At 56.0% G+C, this 17018-nt stretch overlaps 1 protein-coding gene across 1 annotated transcript in view; it reads right to left on the reverse strand.

Moving 5' to 3' along the window:
* Positions 1-862: 862 nt before the first annotated feature.
* The window catches only part of COL17A1 (collagen type XVII alpha 1 chain), a 51848-nt gene continuing 35692 nt past the window's right edge, over positions 863-17018 (reverse strand). Inside the window, exons 32-57 of the mRNA XM_019459353.2 lie at positions 16254-16280; positions 15336-15371; positions 13285-13320; positions 12954-13034; positions 11363-11398; positions 10751-10828; positions 9800-9853; positions 9621-9662; positions 9410-9463; positions 8966-9025; positions 8611-8637; positions 8333-8365; positions 8182-8247; positions 7824-7874; positions 7218-7343; positions 6329-6466; positions 5777-5842; positions 5364-5465; positions 4805-4894; positions 4593-4703; positions 4003-4149; positions 3396-3749; positions 2679-2816; positions 2370-2432; positions 2134-2214; positions 863-1778 (exon numbers count right to left, since the gene is read on the reverse strand). Of these exons, the coding sequence (XP_019314898.2) occupies positions 1726-1778; positions 2134-2214; positions 2370-2432; positions 2679-2816; positions 3396-3749; positions 4003-4149; positions 4593-4703; positions 4805-4894; positions 5364-5465; positions 5777-5842; positions 6329-6466; positions 7218-7343; positions 7824-7874; positions 8182-8247; positions 8333-8365; positions 8611-8637; positions 8966-9025; positions 9410-9463; positions 9621-9662; positions 9800-9853; positions 10751-10828; positions 11363-11398; positions 12954-13034; positions 13285-13320; positions 15336-15371; positions 16254-16280 (2150 nt within the window). The 3' untranslated portion in view covers positions 863-1725. The remainder of the gene's footprint in view (positions 1779-2133; positions 2215-2369; positions 2433-2678; positions 2817-3395; positions 3750-4002; positions 4150-4592; positions 4704-4804; positions 4895-5363; positions 5466-5776; positions 5843-6328; positions 6467-7217; positions 7344-7823; positions 7875-8181; positions 8248-8332; positions 8366-8610; positions 8638-8965; positions 9026-9409; positions 9464-9620; positions 9663-9799; positions 9854-10750; positions 10829-11362; positions 11399-12953; positions 13035-13284; positions 13321-15335; positions 15372-16253; positions 16281-17018) is intronic.

A 17018-nucleotide genomic window follows, 5' to 3' on the forward strand; every position in this document is an offset into this window, starting at 1 on the left:
CTATCCAGACTTTTTTAGAAGGTGGAGGTAGAGAAGTAGATTTATTTTAATCCCATTTTTAATCTAGCAATTGAGAGTCATGGCTTGTAACATTTCACAAGTTGGCCAAGTGTAGCCTCTTCTGAAGTTGAGTGATTTTACTGTGCATTTCTGTGGGACATTTGATATTTGTGCAGTTTTCCTGTTAGTTTCGGGCTTCTACAATCATAACTCCTTTGTGCTGGGATGAATTATTGCATTAATTGCAGATAATCTTGTCGCTCATCTGTTGCATAGGTGTTCATTTCAAATAATTTATGTTCAGGGAAAACCTTTAGATGCTTTGTAACCTGTCCACATTAATAGTTGTAGATCGAGGTCTGCCTATAAAAATCTTCATGATTAAACAAAATGCCAGAGGCTGTGTTCCAAGTACACCTAGTTTTGTTTTCTTGTGTTTATAGTAGTGTTATTATATAGGGCTCACACAGACTTTTTTTTTTTTTTTTACCTTTCTCTCCCCTTTTCTCTTTTCATCTCTCTCCCCTACTTTTTCATTCTATTTCCTTGCATCTCTTTCTCCCTCTCCCTCTCTTCACATCTGCTTTTCTCTTCCTCTTTATCTCTCTTCCCTCTCTCTCTTGCTTTGTCTCTTTCCTCTTTCCCTTTTTCATTTTTATTCCCTCTCTTTCTTTCCTGTTCTTTCTTGTCTCTATTTCCCTCTTTTTCTCCCCACCTGGCCCCCAGTTTTTCTCTCCCCATTTCCCTTCCCTGCTTTGTCTCTCTCTCTCTCTCCCCAACCCCGTACCACCACCTTCCCTCTTCCCTTCTTTTTCATTCTGTCGCTCTCACTTTGATTAGATGGATCACAGTAAACATAATATTTAGAAAAACTCTTTAATTGGAAATTTTGTATCTGAAATGACTTTTCATCTAACAGACCACATACATATTTTAGGTACTGAAAAGTGCTTAAAAACCAACCATGCCCAGTGCCCCATGCCATTTCCCATGTGCAGAACAGAGTGACATCTTTCCTAGCATCGAGTTTCCTATTTTCCCTCCTTCCCCGTTGCCCTTCTCCTCCCCCTTACTGTGATCAAGTTCAGTAGAACCCATCTCTAAAGGCCAGCATGGTGCCGCGGAAACCACAGCTACAATCAGTCAGACGATCTAAGCAAGTGGGAACGAGGTCTGTGGCCAGAAAGGACTATTAGAAACCCCGTCACCATCTTCAGCGGAAGTGAGTTTCTTAATTTTTTCAGTTACAAGAGTTGCTTCTTAGCCAAGTCTTTTCTATGACTAGAGAATGCGAAATGAACGGAGGAAGGAGCAGACGGTGCAGCCTTGCAGCGACAGAACCAGAACACTCCCCATTCCCGTCCTCCCTTTTCTGGTCATTCTCAGGCAAAGCTCAAGGACTCCTGAGCCCGCAGGTATGCACCTGGCTTTCCTGGGTTGCAGCTAGATCTAAGAGCTAAGGAAACCAAGGAGCTCAGGTTGAGCCAGTAGCCAGTCTCGCTCGCCAGCGGAGCAGGTTCAGGTTGGGGGCCTTTGGATACTATATCTATATAGAGAGATGTAGATCTATATAGAGACTGTTCCAGACTAAAACAGGGGTTCTATTTGGCTGTGCTGGCTCGGTAGGAAGTGAGCCTCCAGCTTCTGCCCTCTGGAGAGAGTTTGACAGGAGCATCATAAGCCATCGCATGAACTGGTGCCAGGGGCTGTTTCGCCAAGGGGAGCTCACGGCTTGATGGCGATGCTTCTCTTTCTCCGCCTGCCATAGACTTGGTCACCTAGAAGTTAGAGGAGGAAGTTAAACCTCCGGTGGCCTGTGGGCCTTTAGGTCAGCCAATTATAGCGACTGTTACAACTGCAGAATGGGCTTGTGAAATAAACTCGCTTGTAAGACTCAGTTTCTTGACATGGTTTACCCTATTTCATCAGAGCGGTCCTCTTGTTCTCCACACACGGGCAGTCTTTCTCCCTAGCGGCTCATTGCACTGCCATGCCAACGGTGGTTGGGGCAGCATCTGCCTTCAGTAATTGGCATTCGCCTTCAGTTTTCAGGGTTGCCCCGGAACAAATCCCCTACTTCTCTGAGCATCAGCCAGCCTCCCAGCCCTGCCTGAACTGGCAGCCACGGCTTACCTGGGTCTCCTTTCTCTCCCTTGTGCCCTTGAGGGCCGGGTGGCCCAGGCCGACCTGGTGGTCCTGCAGGGCCCCTCTCACCTGGGAGGACAGAGTGGGGTGTGCTCAGTCAAGTGGGAGCGCAGGACCCGGAGGAGCCACACGGGTCCCTGGATAGCATTGTCAAGGGGTGGCTTCCCAGCCAGAGTGGGTAGTCACAACGGGATCCCGGTAGCTGTCTCCCTGCCACCACTTACCTTTGGGTCCTGGGGTGCCCACCTCTCCTTTCTGCCCTGGGGGACCTGGAATGGTTCCATAAGCTGCAGGGAGACAAGAGTGGTCTCAGACAAGAGGTCACCCTGGAGTTTGGGAGGTAAAGGGCTTTGTTCAGAGAAGCACAGAAGGGAGAGGTACAGCTGGGACCCACAGGAAGAAAACAGAGTTCAGAATTTATCAGACTGTCAGCCTTTCAAGCGTTAATAACTGAAGTTTTTCAGGAGACTTTCTCCCACTTGAGACCAGGCTGCAAGGTAAGTGTTGGGAAAGCGATCACGGGCTGCCCTTACTTCGGAAAAAGTCCATGAGGTCCTCGGTCACATTGCTGTAGGCAGAGAAGACCTTGCTGATGCCGGGGGGACCCTGCGGCCCTGGCCGGCCTGGTGGGCCCTGGATGGTGTAGGCCATCCCCTGCAGCAGACCCTGACCTGTGAAGCACCAGATTGTGGGCACAGGAAGCAGGGTCTCTCGGCCCCTCTTTGCAGGACAAGAGCCCTCGGGTTGCCGAACTCCCGTGCCGTTAACCTAGATGAGGCAGCAGCAAGGGAGAAACCCTGCTGGCTTCCTGTGTCCCTCCCTGCGGACTGGCCCAGGCCTCTGCTGCCGTGGCCTTTCCTCAGAGGCTTTCTGGCGGCAGAGCTGTGCTGGTAGCTACCGGGAGAAAGGACTTCTTAACCAACCTCCCCTCCCCCCCCACCAGTAACCATCATCATCATCAAAACTTCTCACAAGACCAGGTAGCAGGAGTAGCAAAAGTCCAAAGACCAACACGCCCTGTTCCCGGCCGCACTGATCCCGTTCTGACTGGGGCTTCTGAACTAAGCTGGCTGAGAGAACTCGCCCTGGACCACCTGCCTTCCGTCCCCCCACCGCCATCTGATGCCCGAAGTGCCGTCCCCGTAGCCTGGGTGCTCCGTAAATGAGAGGGGGAGTTTCTGGAGCTTGAAATTCAAGCTGCACAAGGGCTCCCACCCAACCTCCCGGCTGCGCTAAGGGTCATGACTTACGCTGCAAGCTCTCAGACACCCGAACAGCCAGCTCGTTGTAGTCCAGACTTCCGGCAAAGCCAGCCCCGAATGGTCCACCTTCGCCACCATACATGCCACCTTCTGCCCCGTAGCCTCGGCCCAGGCCCATGTCCATACCAAAGGCCCCCCCTTCACCCAGGGAGCCTCCGCTGGCTCCTCCTACGCCCATGGAAGAGCTGTAGGAGGTGCCCCGACTGACTGACGAGCTGTGAGAGGAGGAGCCGCTACTCCGACTGTAGGAGCCGTCCATGGACACCAGGCGGCTGTCTCCCGGTGGCCCTTGTGGCCCTGGAGGGCCCGGTGGGCCCACGATGAAGCTGCGTACATCCGGGCCTGTGGGGAGGAGGCCACGTTAGGTGGAGCTCAGGTTTGGGGGTGAGAGAAAGGGAGTCTTGAGGCCTCTCCCAGGGTCTCACGGCCCCAAAACAGAACGCAAATGTCAAGGCACTTGCACGGGAGCAGGCGTGCCGGCTGGGAAGAAGCTGGGCTCTCCTCACTGGAGCTCACACATTTGGCCTCCCGGTGCCTTCCAAGCACCAGCTGCCCTCTCACAGGGAGGAGCAAGGTCTGGAAAAGGGGCACCTACTGGTGAGGTAGCTGATCAGTTCGCTCCGGAAGCTGTCGCTGTTTTCGGCAGCATAAGTCGCCAGGGCTCCAGAGACACCTGGGGGCCCTCGAGGGCCTGGGGGACCAGGAGGGCCTGGAGGGCCAGGGATGGATGACAGGCCGGCAGCTGGAGGGGAAGCCAGAGAGAGGTCAGGGATTGCCCTGCTGGCGCACTGAATTCCCAGCCTGTGCTCAGGGGTGCGGTTCCTGGGAAGGAGGGGGGGTAGGGGAGGAGGGGATACTGGGAGCCCAGCTCCTGCCATCACTCCAGAGCCACTGCTCTGCCTGCCCTCACTCGGTCCAAATCCTGTCCCTTCCCCTGCGCCCTCCTGCCACACGATCATGCACTGCTTGTGAACTTCTCTAAGGGCTGCACTTGGGATCACCGTCTCTCCCACCAGTCCCCCTGTCACGGCTGAAAGCACCTCAAAAGCAAGCGTGTTCCTCTCCAGGCTCAGCCCGGTGTGTGCATCGGGAGGACTGCATTTAACTCTCCATGGCTGCCCTTGCTAAACCATGGGGGCCCCGGAGGCCAGGCTCTGGTCCCCTGCTCTCCTCCCTGAGCCTTACTGTGCAGGTAAGAGGAGAGGTCCTCCACGCTGATGCTGGACCACGCATTGCCTGGGATCCCTGGAGGCCCAGGGGGACCTGGGGGCCCAACGATGCCTCTGTATTCAGACCCTGAGACAGCAAAGGAGCACGGAGTCAGTGGAGGGGCCTGGGCCAAGGCCTGTGCCTTCTACCCCAGGCCACGTGGACCAGTGGCCCCTGTCCAGCCTTACCTTGGAGCAAGGAGAGGAGTTCCTCATAGGATGTTCCTGGCAAGCCGGGAGGCCCCGGGGGGCCAGGAAGCCCAATGCTGATTCCAGAGCCTGAGGAACAAAAGCCCAAGCTGTGATGGATTCTGATCAGACAGGGCAAAGCAGAGGGAAATGCCTTGTCAGAGAGGAAGCCAGGCACAGGAGTGATTTGGACAGAAGTGGGATCCCAGCAGGGGAAGAGGGGCAGCAGGAAGAAACAGGCCGAAAGAGGAACTCAGACTACGGTTGCCATCGACACTGAGGAGCTAGGGCTGTAGGTCCTGGGACAAGTGCAGGTCAGCGTGCAGGGGTGTGTCGGAGGTTTGCATGGGCACAAGTGGGGTGTGTGCAAACTGCCTGTGGCACGGCATCCCAGACACTCCTGGCTTCCCGGGCCAGGCTCGGGGCCTGCTCTTTCCCACAGACCAGGCCCTCTGGACTTGGTCTCTGGACTCTGGACACAGCTCAGCGCCCACCTCCTCCCTGGACCACCCCACTGACCGCCTGCCACAGCGGACAAGCTGGAAGGGTGGGCACTCACTGGACATGTAGCTGAGGATACGAGTGCTCAGCTCGGTGTAGTCCAGAGACTGCAGGGACCAATCCGTCAGGTACTGCCGCAGGGACTGTCTCACGTCCTCCCCTGGAAGGACAGGCTGCGCTGGCGTGGGCCCCACCCCGGGCTCCTGCACACCCACAGACTGGCCCCGAGCTGTGGGTTCTCAGTCCCCCGGGAAGCGGCAAGCCTGCAGGTCCCCAACAAGGCACCCGCGTGGTTACCCGGCACTGGGGACCCTGAGACTTCCGCCCCCTCCCCAGTCAGTGCCGACCCACGGAGGCTCAGAGGCTGGGAGCGAGGAGGAGCAGCACCCCGCCCGCAGCTCTCTCGGAGCTCAGGTGGGGGCGAGCTGGGCCTGCAGAGCTCCCGCCCTCCTGCCCGGGGCGGCCACTCACGCTGCAGGGCCGCCAGGATGTCCGCAGAGGAGATGGAGGCCGAGGAGCTGATGCCGGCCCCCGAGGCTGTCGGGAAGGAAACCTCAGGTTACCTGCTTCCTAGCAAAACCGAAGCAACACCCTCGTTGCTCCAGAACCCCGAAGACCCGGCCAGCTAGCTGTTCCATTTGGGGAAAATGAACGAACGGCGGCATTAGGAGGCTGTTGTGAATGCACGTGAAAGTCAACAGTGGGGCTGTGTTTGTGTTCGTTCGGTAAGAAATGCCGTTTGTTTTCCAGAGTAGGCTTTAGCCTCACTCCTCCCAGATCCTGCCAGTCTCGATCCCTCTTCACATACTCAGGACACTTCTGTCAACCGCAAGAAGTCTTGCTACACGTGGCTGTGCAGGTGGCCTCTGTTCTCGAAGCCGGATCCCAGTGGCCGAGAGCCCCGAGTTCCGAACTGAGCTTCACATCCCGAAGGGCGAAGCAAACAGCAAAGTAAGCAAGGAGGCTCTGGAGCAAAGTGACCACGGGAGGAGGGGGTCCTTGTGGGGGTGGGGACGGGCTTACTCTGTAAGTAGCTCCCGACACGGCTTGCCAGCTCCGAGTAGTCGAAAGTCTCCCCGGCAATGGTGGTGACAGGTCCTGGGGGACCAGGTGGGCCTGGGGGACCCTGAACTCCGGACAGGTAAGACCTAATGCTGTCGCCTGCCAACAAAGAAAGCAAAGTCGTGCCTGTCCCCAAGAGGGCATGACTTCCCCCCCCCCCCCAGAGATGGCCGGAAGCACCTCACCCCATCCATGGCCCAAGGTGGGGCCAGCAGGGAGCCTAGACTCTTAGTTACAGAGAAAAGTTGAGGCCAAGGCCTGTGCTGGATCAGATGCTACTTGAAGACTGAGGACCCACGAGGCTCCAGTCGGCCGCCATTTGGCAAAGTCTGTATGCACATTCTTAGAAATCACACCCAGACGTGCAGCGGGAGTATGGGATGGGGGGTGCACACTTGTGTGAAAGTGTGTGTGTGGCTGTGTTCCTATGGATGAGTGTGTGGGTGAGGACGCACCTGTGTGGGCTGCCATGAGAAGGTGGGTGTTGAGGGAGTCCACGGACATGTGGTCCTGGCTCCCGGGGTGGGTTTCTGACCTAGGCCTGGCCCACAGGCTGCTGTATCCCGCCGTGCGTGCACACACACGCGCACGCACACAGGCAAGCACACACGCGTGTGCACACACAAGCACACCTCTTTGGTAGCCTCCTGGCTCCCACCCACTCCCAGAGCCTCCCCCGCCTTGCCACACTGGTACGGGCAATGGGATCTGTCATGTCTATTCACCTGGGCGGGGAGGAGACTGGAGGCTTCCCGAAATAGCCAGGCTCCACAGAGCACCGGAGATGCCCGGCCGAGCAGACACGTCGGCACACGCACCCACACAAACTCACTCAGATCCCGGGACTCACTCTGCATGTACTCAGCGATGTACTGCTGGACCTCCCGGCCCGAGCTGCTGATAGAGCCTGGAGGCCCCGGCGGGCCTGGCGGGCCTGGCGGACCCGGCACGAACATGGTGCCCGACGACGATCCCCCTGTAGGAGAGAAAGCCTTCCGAGTCTGCCAGGAAAAGCCCACCTTAGGATCAAAGAAGGGCCCAGACACAGCTTCCACAGCACGAGGAGGGAGAAATAGATGGTGGCAAAGAGAAGGAAAGGAGGAGGGGAGTGCCTATAAGCAGCCACTGTCTGGAAAGGGCACAGAGTTGGGATTTCGCTGGACCGGACCCTCCCTTCAGCACCCCACTTCAGCAACTCAGCCCCAGAGGCCTCCTCAACTCCAAACGCCCCTAGCTCCCAGGTCGGTCCTGTTCATCATTCGGCATCGCCAGCCACCTTCACTGTACTGTCCTTCCCTCCCATCTCCACCAACTTGTAACCTCCTTAAAGGCAGTGCAGAGGCCCTAGCACATGGAGACGCGACCTGATCAACACCGAATCATGGGTGTGGGAGGTGGACAGGTGAATGAATCAGCGTCCTTTCTTGAGGAAGGGGAGAAGACCTTTGGTTCTTACCTTGAGAGAGACCACCAGGAATGCCAGGAGCCCCTGGGATACCAGGATCGCCTAGAATCCAACACAAGAAGACCTGTTTGTATCACCTGCTCTAGGAAGCCTTCCCTGGTTGGGCCCAACCAAGTTTATCAGCATGTGACTCAACAACTGTCCCAGGTCTCTCAGTCTTATTTCTGCAACGCTACCACAAGCCCCCTTCAGGCAGAGACTGGACTCACGTCCTCATCCCTCTCTCCCTCCAGCCTCTCCTTCCTCCCAAGCCTTTAACACCAGTGAGTACTCGCTGCCTTCTATTCAGACTCTGCGGGCCATCCTTGCTCTCACGCCCCCTGCCTTCTTGGCTGCTCCCCTCACTGACCTTTGTCACCCTTGGGTCCCCGAGGGCCAGGCGGTCCCTGCAGGTTGAGTCCAAGAGAGCTGGAGCCTGGGAACCAACAACACAGTACAGTCACCCAGGGCTGAGGGGCTCTGGACAGAGCCAGCGGCAGGGGTGGGGGCTCAGCACTTACCTGAGGCTGAGAACCCTGGGAGGCCTTGCTCGCCTGAGGGACACACCCAAGGGGGGACAGTCAGTGGCGCGCTCCTCCCTAGGCCCAGCCCAACGCCACCTCCCTCCCGAGCCTCCCCAGCCCTTACACACACATTCCCAACCCTTCCCAGAGACACCCACTCGGATCCACCCTCATTCATTTGTATCAAACTCATTCATGGGAAGCTCAAGGCTTGGGAGGTCAGCCTTGGCCACCTCACCCCACCCCACATTTTGTTTGATGTCAGCTCTACTGACCTTGGTGTCCTCGAGGGCCTGGGGGGCCTGATGGAAGGAGGCAGACACAGTTGTGAGATGCATACCTACCAGGTGCTGTGGCTGCAAGGGGCCCGTAGGGGAAGAGATGGGGCTCCTGCCGGAGTGTGGGGTCGAGCCACGGCCTGGGGTGCCAGCAGGCCAGCACAGCGGTGGGGAGTCTTTCTGGAGCTTCTAGCCACTGTGCCTCCCGCCATGCTCCAGACCGCCAGGTTCCTCCCGGGGTACGGCAGGAGGATGCACAGATGCCCCGGGTGACCCAACCTCGTCCAGACTCTCCTGGCCACCCCGAGCAAGCAGGGGCACACGGGCTTCTGTGCCCCAAGACGCTACTCACCTTGGTCTCCCTTGGGGCCCGGGGGTCCAGGGGGGCCTGGGGGGCCAGAGAAGAAGGTCTCTGCAGAGGAGAGAAGGACTTCTGAGTGTGAGCACAGTGGTATTTGTAAGGGAGCAGCTGCTAGCATGGAGCCTGGCATCCTGCGGGTGCTCAATTGGTATGTGGCAGATGGGTGGATCGATGGATGGGTGGATAGCGGGAAGGTTGGACCGAAGGATAAAGGAAATAACAAATGGTGGATGAATAAATAGATGGGTGGGTGGGTGGATCTTCCACAAGGGACAAGTTTTCCCGTTCTACGGAGTCTATGCAAACACACCCTGGCGGCAGGGCTGAAGGAGGAACATGGTGAGTCTGTCAGGAAGACCGCAAGCCTGTGACCACAGCGTGTCCCGGAGCTGGGGCTGGGGTGGAGAGCGAGGGGACTGGACTCTGTAACATTACCTGAGTTAGTCAGGAAAGATCCTGGTGGGCCTGGTGGGCCTGGCAGGCCTTCCCCTAATAGGAGAACCACCAAGACTTAGTAAAGCCAAGCTATGGGCCATGAACCCTCTGCCCAGGAGAAGTGACCAGGCAGCCCTTTCCTGAGAGCCAGCCCAGAAGAGGCCGTGGGCGCCATGGTCTCGTATCTCTCACCAGGGAGCTCAGCTCTCACCTGCTGGGCCTCGGGGTCCTGGTGGGCCCGGAATGGAAGGGCCTGCAGAAAAGAGTGAGCAAGAGGCCATGCTGAACTCAGGGAGCTGATCCTGCCCCTGTGATGAGGACCCCGGCTTCCTCACTAAGTGCCCTGTCCCCCACGATTCCCCACCTTCCAGTGATCCCTGAGATGCTCACCTGGAGGCCCAGGTGGGCCAGGTGGGCCGGGGGGACCCCGTAAATCAAGACCTTCTGTGGAGAGAAAAAAACCAGAAATGAGCAAAAGCTCTCATGAAGCTGTTCCCCACCAGCCCTCATTAGGCTCATCAGCGCCAGGCGCCCGGGCTACACCCACACCCCAGAGGCCAGCTCTGCGTCACGGCACAGGGCCCTCCGGGACCCCCTCTGCTAGGGGTGCTCCTCGCTCACAGGCGAGGCAGGACAGAGCTGCCATCAAATGCCCTGATGGCCAAGTATGTGGCTTTGTGTCAGCCCGAGTTCACAATCCTGCTCTGCTACTTCTGGCTGGTGACCGGGCAAGCTCTTGATTTCTTTCAGCCTCAGCTCACTCTACTCTAAACGGCAAGTCTAAGACCTATGTCCCAGGAGCACTGTGAAGTCCCAGAGAGGTCCCAGGACAGAATGTCTAGCACACGGCAGCTGCTGGGCCACGGCTGACTGCTGTCTTTGCCGTCAGGTGTCTAAGTGGGAGACCCAGTGGCATGTCTGCTTGGGCTCCTTAAAGGACTCTGGAAACAGAAAAACCCAGAAGTCACCCTCCCAGGCCGGGGCTGTAGCTGAGAACCCATAGACCCTCGTCATTGCTCCCCGTGGGGGAGGCAGTTCTCTCGCCAGTCATTCTCCCAGCGCCCAGCTCCCTTCAGAGGCCCCACTTGACCCCGGTCCTCCGAGAATCCCAAGAACCTCTCCAACAGCTGCCCCATCCCTGTGACTCACCCCCCCAGGGCCAACAAAAGGCCTGCTGTTCCTTGGAGGCTGGCATGGCCTTTCAGAGGAACCAGTCACCCTTGCTCACATGAGGGCTCAGGATGACTCACTGGTCCAGCTGCTACAGGCCCCAAATGTGCTGCCATCTGTCCCGCTCCTGCCCCAGTGTTACCTCGCCCCAGAGAACATGGGCGCACTCACGGGCAGAGAGGACCTCAGAGATGGAGCTGCTGCTGCCCATGAACGATTCACCGGCAAGTCCTCGCTCCCCGCGGGGGCCTGTGTAAAAGACACGAGTTCAGGGGGGCTCCACCTGCAGCAACCCCTCTTCCTCCCCCATGCTTTCTTCTATAGGGCCTGGGAGGGTCCCGGTGGGTGGGGCGGGGTGGGGCAGAGCGCCAGGAGTGGGCGGGGTCTGGAGCATCAGGAGTGAACATTCCTGTTTGCAGGCCCAACAGCCCAGGGGAAACTGGACCATTTTTTCCTAAGGCTGTTTTCTGGTGTTTGGATAAATCACTGGAAAGCAGCACAATTATCAGGATCTGGGCACAAGAGCCTCGATGCCTATGAAATAGCCAAGCTTGACCCTGATCAGCATACCACAGAGCCCCAAACCCCTGTCCAGAGGACCCCTATCTTCTCAGAAACCCAAGAAGAAGGGCCCTGCAAGGCCCTTGGTGAAGCACCAGGTCACCCCGTGACCTCTCTTCCCAAAATGCAGGTCTCCCACTTAAAGGCGGGGTGCCAAGTCCAGCCGGGAAAGGAAGCCTTCGCTCCCTGAGCCCAGAGTCCTGTGCTTCAGGACTGACGTACCTTGCTGTCCAGGGAGACCAGCTGGGCCCACGGGACCTAGAGATGGAGTTGGGAAGAAAAGGCTTTACCACATCTCTAGGGTCACAGTTCTAGAAGGAACTGAAAACAGGGCATGTCCAAACACACCTAGCTTGCTTACTTGAGAGCAAGAAGCAATTTGAGACCAGACCTGTGGTCCATCCCATGAGAATCATGAGAATTCCTCTGCCAAAACCCGGGCTCTGGGACAGACAGAGCTGCCCTCTCTGTTCCCAGTGTTTAAGAAACTTCTCAGCGCCCCTGTATTCTCCCTCTTACTGGAGCTTAGCAGAAGGGAAGGCTGATCCGTACTTGTGTTGGTTGTGTTAAGTCACCTACTTCGTTTACACATATTATGTTTTAAATTAAAAAAAAAAAACACACATAAGGGCATGTGGCTGGCTCAGTCAGAGAAGAGCATGAGACTCTCGATGTCTCAGGGTCGTGAGTTCAAGCCTTACATTGGGTGTCAAGATTAAATTAAAAAATTAAAAAAAAATAGATATAACAAAATCACAGGTATTTTGGAAAAATATAAAAAAGTATCACCTATAATCCTTTAACCTGTAAACATCTCATTTCCTTACAGCATGTTTTCTTTCTTTCTTTTTTTTTTTTAATGTTTATTCTTGAGAGAGAGAGTGAGAGCAAGGGAGGGGCTGAGAAAGAGGAGACACAGAATCCAAAGCAGGCTCCAGGCCCTGAGCTGTCAGCACAGAGCCCAACGCGGGGCTCGAGCCCACAAACCGTGAGATCATGACCTGAACCAAAGTCAGACACTTAATGGACTAAGCCACCCAGGCGCCTCCAGCATCTTTTATTTTCATCTTGTAAAAGTACAGTTGCAACCTCAGAGCCACACTACTGAGTGTCCTGTACTTTTAAAAACCAGGATGAGGGGCGCCTGGGTGGCTCAGTCGGTTGAGCGTCCGACTTCGGCTCAGGTCACGATCTCGCGGTCCGTGAGTTTGAGCCCCGCATCGGGCTCTGGGCTGATGGCTCAGAGCCTGGAGCCTGCTTCCGATTCTGTGTCTCCCTCTCTCTCTGCCCCTCCCCCGTTCATGCTCTGTCTCTCTCTGTCTGAAAAATAAAATTAAAAAAAAAAGTTAAAAAAAAAAACAAAAAACCAGGATGATCTTCTAGGCTCTAAGTCTTTGTGATTTGTAGGGATGTCACTGTGGTTGGACAATGTGGAGATAGTTTCTCCAAACAGATTCCTAGTAATTTTGTTGCCCTTGATGCATTTTACTCAATTGTTTTCCAAAGGGAAATCAACTGAAGTCACACCCAGGCTCCAGAGGCAGAACCACCTGGGCCCATTCCTCATTCTGCTACTTCTTCGCCCGGTGGCCTTAGGCGAGTCATTTACCTGCTGAACCTCCAAGGGTACCGTGGGGCTTTGTGAAGGGCGCCTGCAGGGTGCTTGGTTGCTCGCTGGGGTGGGATGAGGGCTTGCTAGGCTGGGTGGAGGGGGCTCCTTACTCTTCCTGGGGTTCCTCCCTGGGGTTCAGGATTTGAGCAAACACTGCTGTACTTAAATGCAACCGAACGGCAAAGCAAGAAAGCAACTGACCTGGGGCACCCGGAGGTCCTGGTGGTCCCATGGCTCCAGGAGGGCCCGGGGGCCCTGGGACAGTGATCGTCGATGACCCCTCTGGAAACAGAAGACACATGGAACAGGGACCCTCACTCTTCTTGCTTAGAGGTGCTGGGACCCAGGCCATACTGTGGGCAGGTCAGGCTAGCGCCTCCTGCTGTCATTACCTCTGACCAGAGAGCCCTTCCCTGCCTGCCCTCCAAAGCCCAGACGAGTGCTGCTTGGAGGGCGCTAAGGCAGAGCCAGGGAGGATGTCCAGGACATGGGAGAAAGTCACAGGAAGAAGACCCCTCCTGGGCCTGCCTACCTGAGGTCACAATTCTGCCTGGAGATCCAGGTTCACCTGGGAGGGGAGGAAAAGGAAAACAGTCATTCCCAGGTTCAGCTGGTGGCTCCATAAATCACTTCCAAGGCTACTGATGGAGTTTGAGAGCCACTCCTGTGGCTCCAACCTGGGGCTAAAGGCATTTTAATGAGCTGAAGGGGAGCACACAGGATGCATTAAGCACCAGTCTCTCTGCCAGAGACCCTGAGGCCACATCAAGCTTCCTGGTCCACATTAGCTTTAGGAAAAGCCAGGACTCTGCAGAGGACCGTCCTTGCAGGATGTGGGAATCTGCCTCTCCGCAAGGCCAGAAGGAGGCTGACCTACAGTCAGCCACGCTCCCACACTGGGCCTCTCGGGCTCTTGCTGGGATTTGCCTTAGATGGAAAACTCCCAAGAGGTCAAAGGACAGAGGCAGTAAGTCTGAGGGGTAGAGCCTGGTCTCCAGAGTGCCCCTCAGGATGCCAGTTCCAGGACTGTAATGGGGGTTGTGCAGAGTCGAGGGAGGGTGTGAGTTACACAAAGTTTGACAGGTTTCTCTTCTGCCTGAGTCTGAGAGGGTCGAAAATGCAAACGTGAGTGGAGGACTTCCAACAAGGGGATTTCAGGCTCACACTTCCCCAAACTTTACAGACCACTGGATGCTGCCTCCATGAAGCATCTCTTGGGACTGTAAATGCACAGACTCTGGGGAACTGAGTGAGCAGAGTGGAGGACAGAAAAGCCCTCCCCCGGGGATTCCTCGGGGGCCTCTTCCATAATTTCCCATGGTCTGTGGGCAATTCCATCACTCACACACTGAGGGAGAGTACGAACCTCCTTGGAGGAAGTAGAGGGTGGTCTCTGCTTGCTATGGGCCAGTCCCTGGGGTCAAGGCCAAGAGGAGAAAGCACTGGTGTTTGGCCGGTGTTCCACCACAATCCAGTGTTGGGTGAAATGTCCACCTCTTGTGCACACTGCCCAGGGAGGGTCTACAATCCCTCTTGGACAAGAAGGCACAGGCCCTTGGGAAAGACAGCGTGTCTGGTTTCCTCAGGGTGTCTGGTTTCCCCAAACCTAGTGGTCTCTTACTAAAGGTGCAGTCAATCCATGAGCAGATCTATGGACCCAGAGGTATGCCTGCCAGGGAGGTAGGAACTCAGTTGTGATTATTTTGGAATTACATTTATTTATCCCAGAAGAACTCCCTGGCCCAGTTAGTCACTGGAAATAGTTTCTAGAAAGTAGTAATTTTATTCCTAGGGTCTCCCCAAGATGATAGTGACTGCTCAAGACAGCACAGCTCCGCAGGATGTCAGGACTTGGGAATGTGGAGTCACAGGGACGGGTGGAGAAAGACTGTTTATCCCTGGACTGGCTCAGGGTTGGTATCTAATGGTTACAGAACTGGACAATGGCAGAGGAGAACAGGAGGAGAGCATCTCCCTGCATGTAGGGTTAGCACGCTGGCCCTGGGCAGACCCCTCCCCTGAAGAAGACTTTCCCTCTTAGGACTCAGGCTTTGCCCTCTAAGGGCCATCTGAGGTACTCCTCCCTGCCTGCATCAAAGCCTCCTGAGAAAAGGACGTGGGGCCCCAGCCACACTGAGGCCCCAGTGAATGGAAAGGATGAAGGTGGTCCCTATTCCAGGGAAGGGTCATGCTAGGTGTGGGGGTGGGGGACCAATCCTGAGCCAGGGAGACAGAGAACAGATGCGGACATTTTAGAGGAGATGGAAAGACTTTGAGGGGCTGCATGCTTCCAGATCCTCCTCCAACAATGGCCTGGAGACATCTGGTACCAGGGAGGGCTCAGGACTCTGGGGTCAGGAGGTGGGGGGGGGGCAGGCTGGAGGGAGGGTGTGAGGATTCAGGGCTAGTGATCCAAACAAATCCCTGGTTCCCTAGCTTCCCGGCTTTCTGCTAAAGCCACTAGATGCCACTGTTGATCCAGGCTCTGGCCAGAGAGGGGCTCCCTCCTGCCAGCCTCTCCCCTCCTGCAAAAAAATGGCTAGTTTTGAAAAGAAAGAATATCTGCTTTGGAAAATCACTTACCTTTAGCTCCTGGTCGGCCGGGGGTTCCAGGAAGTCCTGATGTGATTGAAAACAAGTCAGTCCAGGTGATTAAGGCCAGGAGATTCCAGACCCCTCTGGTAGTAACTGCGCTCTGTCACTGGGCACAGCCTTAAGCGCTGCTGAAACATGGCTCTGCATTCTGCTTTAGCCTGGGAGCCCCTCGGAGGAGCCCCTTGCTCTGAGCCCTTCCCCCTCTCTGGGAAATGGAGTGACCGCTGGGCTTGAGGACATGGGCTCAGCTTTGGGGGATCCCAGGGAGTCTGGATTATGAGCCCCTTATAGCCTGCCACTCAGCCATGGTCCCCTCCCTCTGCGGCTGGTGGTGTGCCAAGCTCTACCAGGAGTGCGTGAAGGAGGTCCCTGTGCACTCAGCTTTTGTGGGGAGATCCGTTGCTTGGTGTCATTTTACATCTTTGCCTAATTTCTTTTAGGAGTTGGGGCTGGGCATGGTGACAATCTCTCAAACCCAAATGTCAACACCAGTGCAATCATAAGACAGACTCTGACACTGAAGCTGTCCCAGAGATACTGGGCCTCACATGAGGTGCACTCCCCTCTCCTGCCCCACCATTGCGGAGACCAGGCCTCTGGGAGTCCAGCAGGGCTCCTGTGCCTGAAGCCTCCTCTCCCGGGGTCCTGCACCAGTGACTGGGCAGACAGAATCGGCACATGATTTGGCCTGGTTTCTCCAGAATGGCTTTCTAGATTGTTCTCTGCGTATTTTTCCGTCCTAATATGTTTCTTATGACTCACAGTGAAAGAACCTGAACTAGTTTTTTCCAGGGGAGTGCAGGGAGGAGAGGAAACTCTAAGGTGACTGGAAAGGCATTTGCGGAAAGCTGGAAGCAGGAGGCTGGGCAGGTGGCATCTGGAGGTGGGAAGGGCCTGATGACTCACCCTGAGGTCCCTGAGGTCCTGTGAGACCTGCGGAAAAGAGAACACATGACAGAGACAGAGAGAGAGAGAGAGATATGAAGCGCTGAGGAGCCACACCCTCGGCTGCGGGAGGACAAACTCAGGATGCTCCCCACACTGGACAAAGAGCTGTTCTTTGGGCTTTGCAAGGAAGTGACCACTGCTCCATCAGGCAATGGTTCTTAGCCTGCTTGGAGTCCTAGACTCTCTGGCATCTGAGAGCGATGAACCCAGAAAGCTCATACAGTCATGGATCCCCAATGCTGCCCCCCAAATCCCCTCCCTTGGTGCTCCCCATCTGTGCACCCACCAAAGGAGCCAGGAGGCACCCGTGTTCTAGCAGCCCCCTTGTCGAATGCTGCCTTGCCTCACAGCTCTCTGGCTTGCTTTGGTCTGACCCTCCCGTAGCCCTGCGGCTCTGGCTCCTGCTGGGCCTTCAGGTGGAAACCCTAACAGTGGGCTCTCTACTCAGACTGGTGTTGGTGAGTGTCCAGGTATGGCCAGAGAGGAGGTGGGTGGAGGGGACGGGCTCAGAGGAGCAAGGCATGGAAATGGCCTTAAACTGCAATTTTTAAGAGATTCCTTGCTCCTTTCTAGAACTCCCAGCTTTCTGTTAATTTCTGCTAATTAACTGTGAACCTCTCTCTTCCAAGTTGCCAGAGTTGGTGACCCAGTGGTGTCAGAACCCAGTCACCGAACATAGTACCAGCCAGCTGGTGTGGCCGCTCCCTGCTGAAATGCTGGAGG

The sequence above is a fragment of the Panthera pardus genome, unplaced genomic scaffold, assembly GCF_024362965.1.
Source record: "Panthera pardus isolate Hobbes unplaced genomic scaffold, ASM2436296v1 HiC_scaffold_22, whole genome shotgun sequence".
NCBI classification, from domain to species: domain Eukaryota; kingdom Metazoa; phylum Chordata; class Mammalia; order Carnivora; family Felidae; genus Panthera; species Panthera pardus.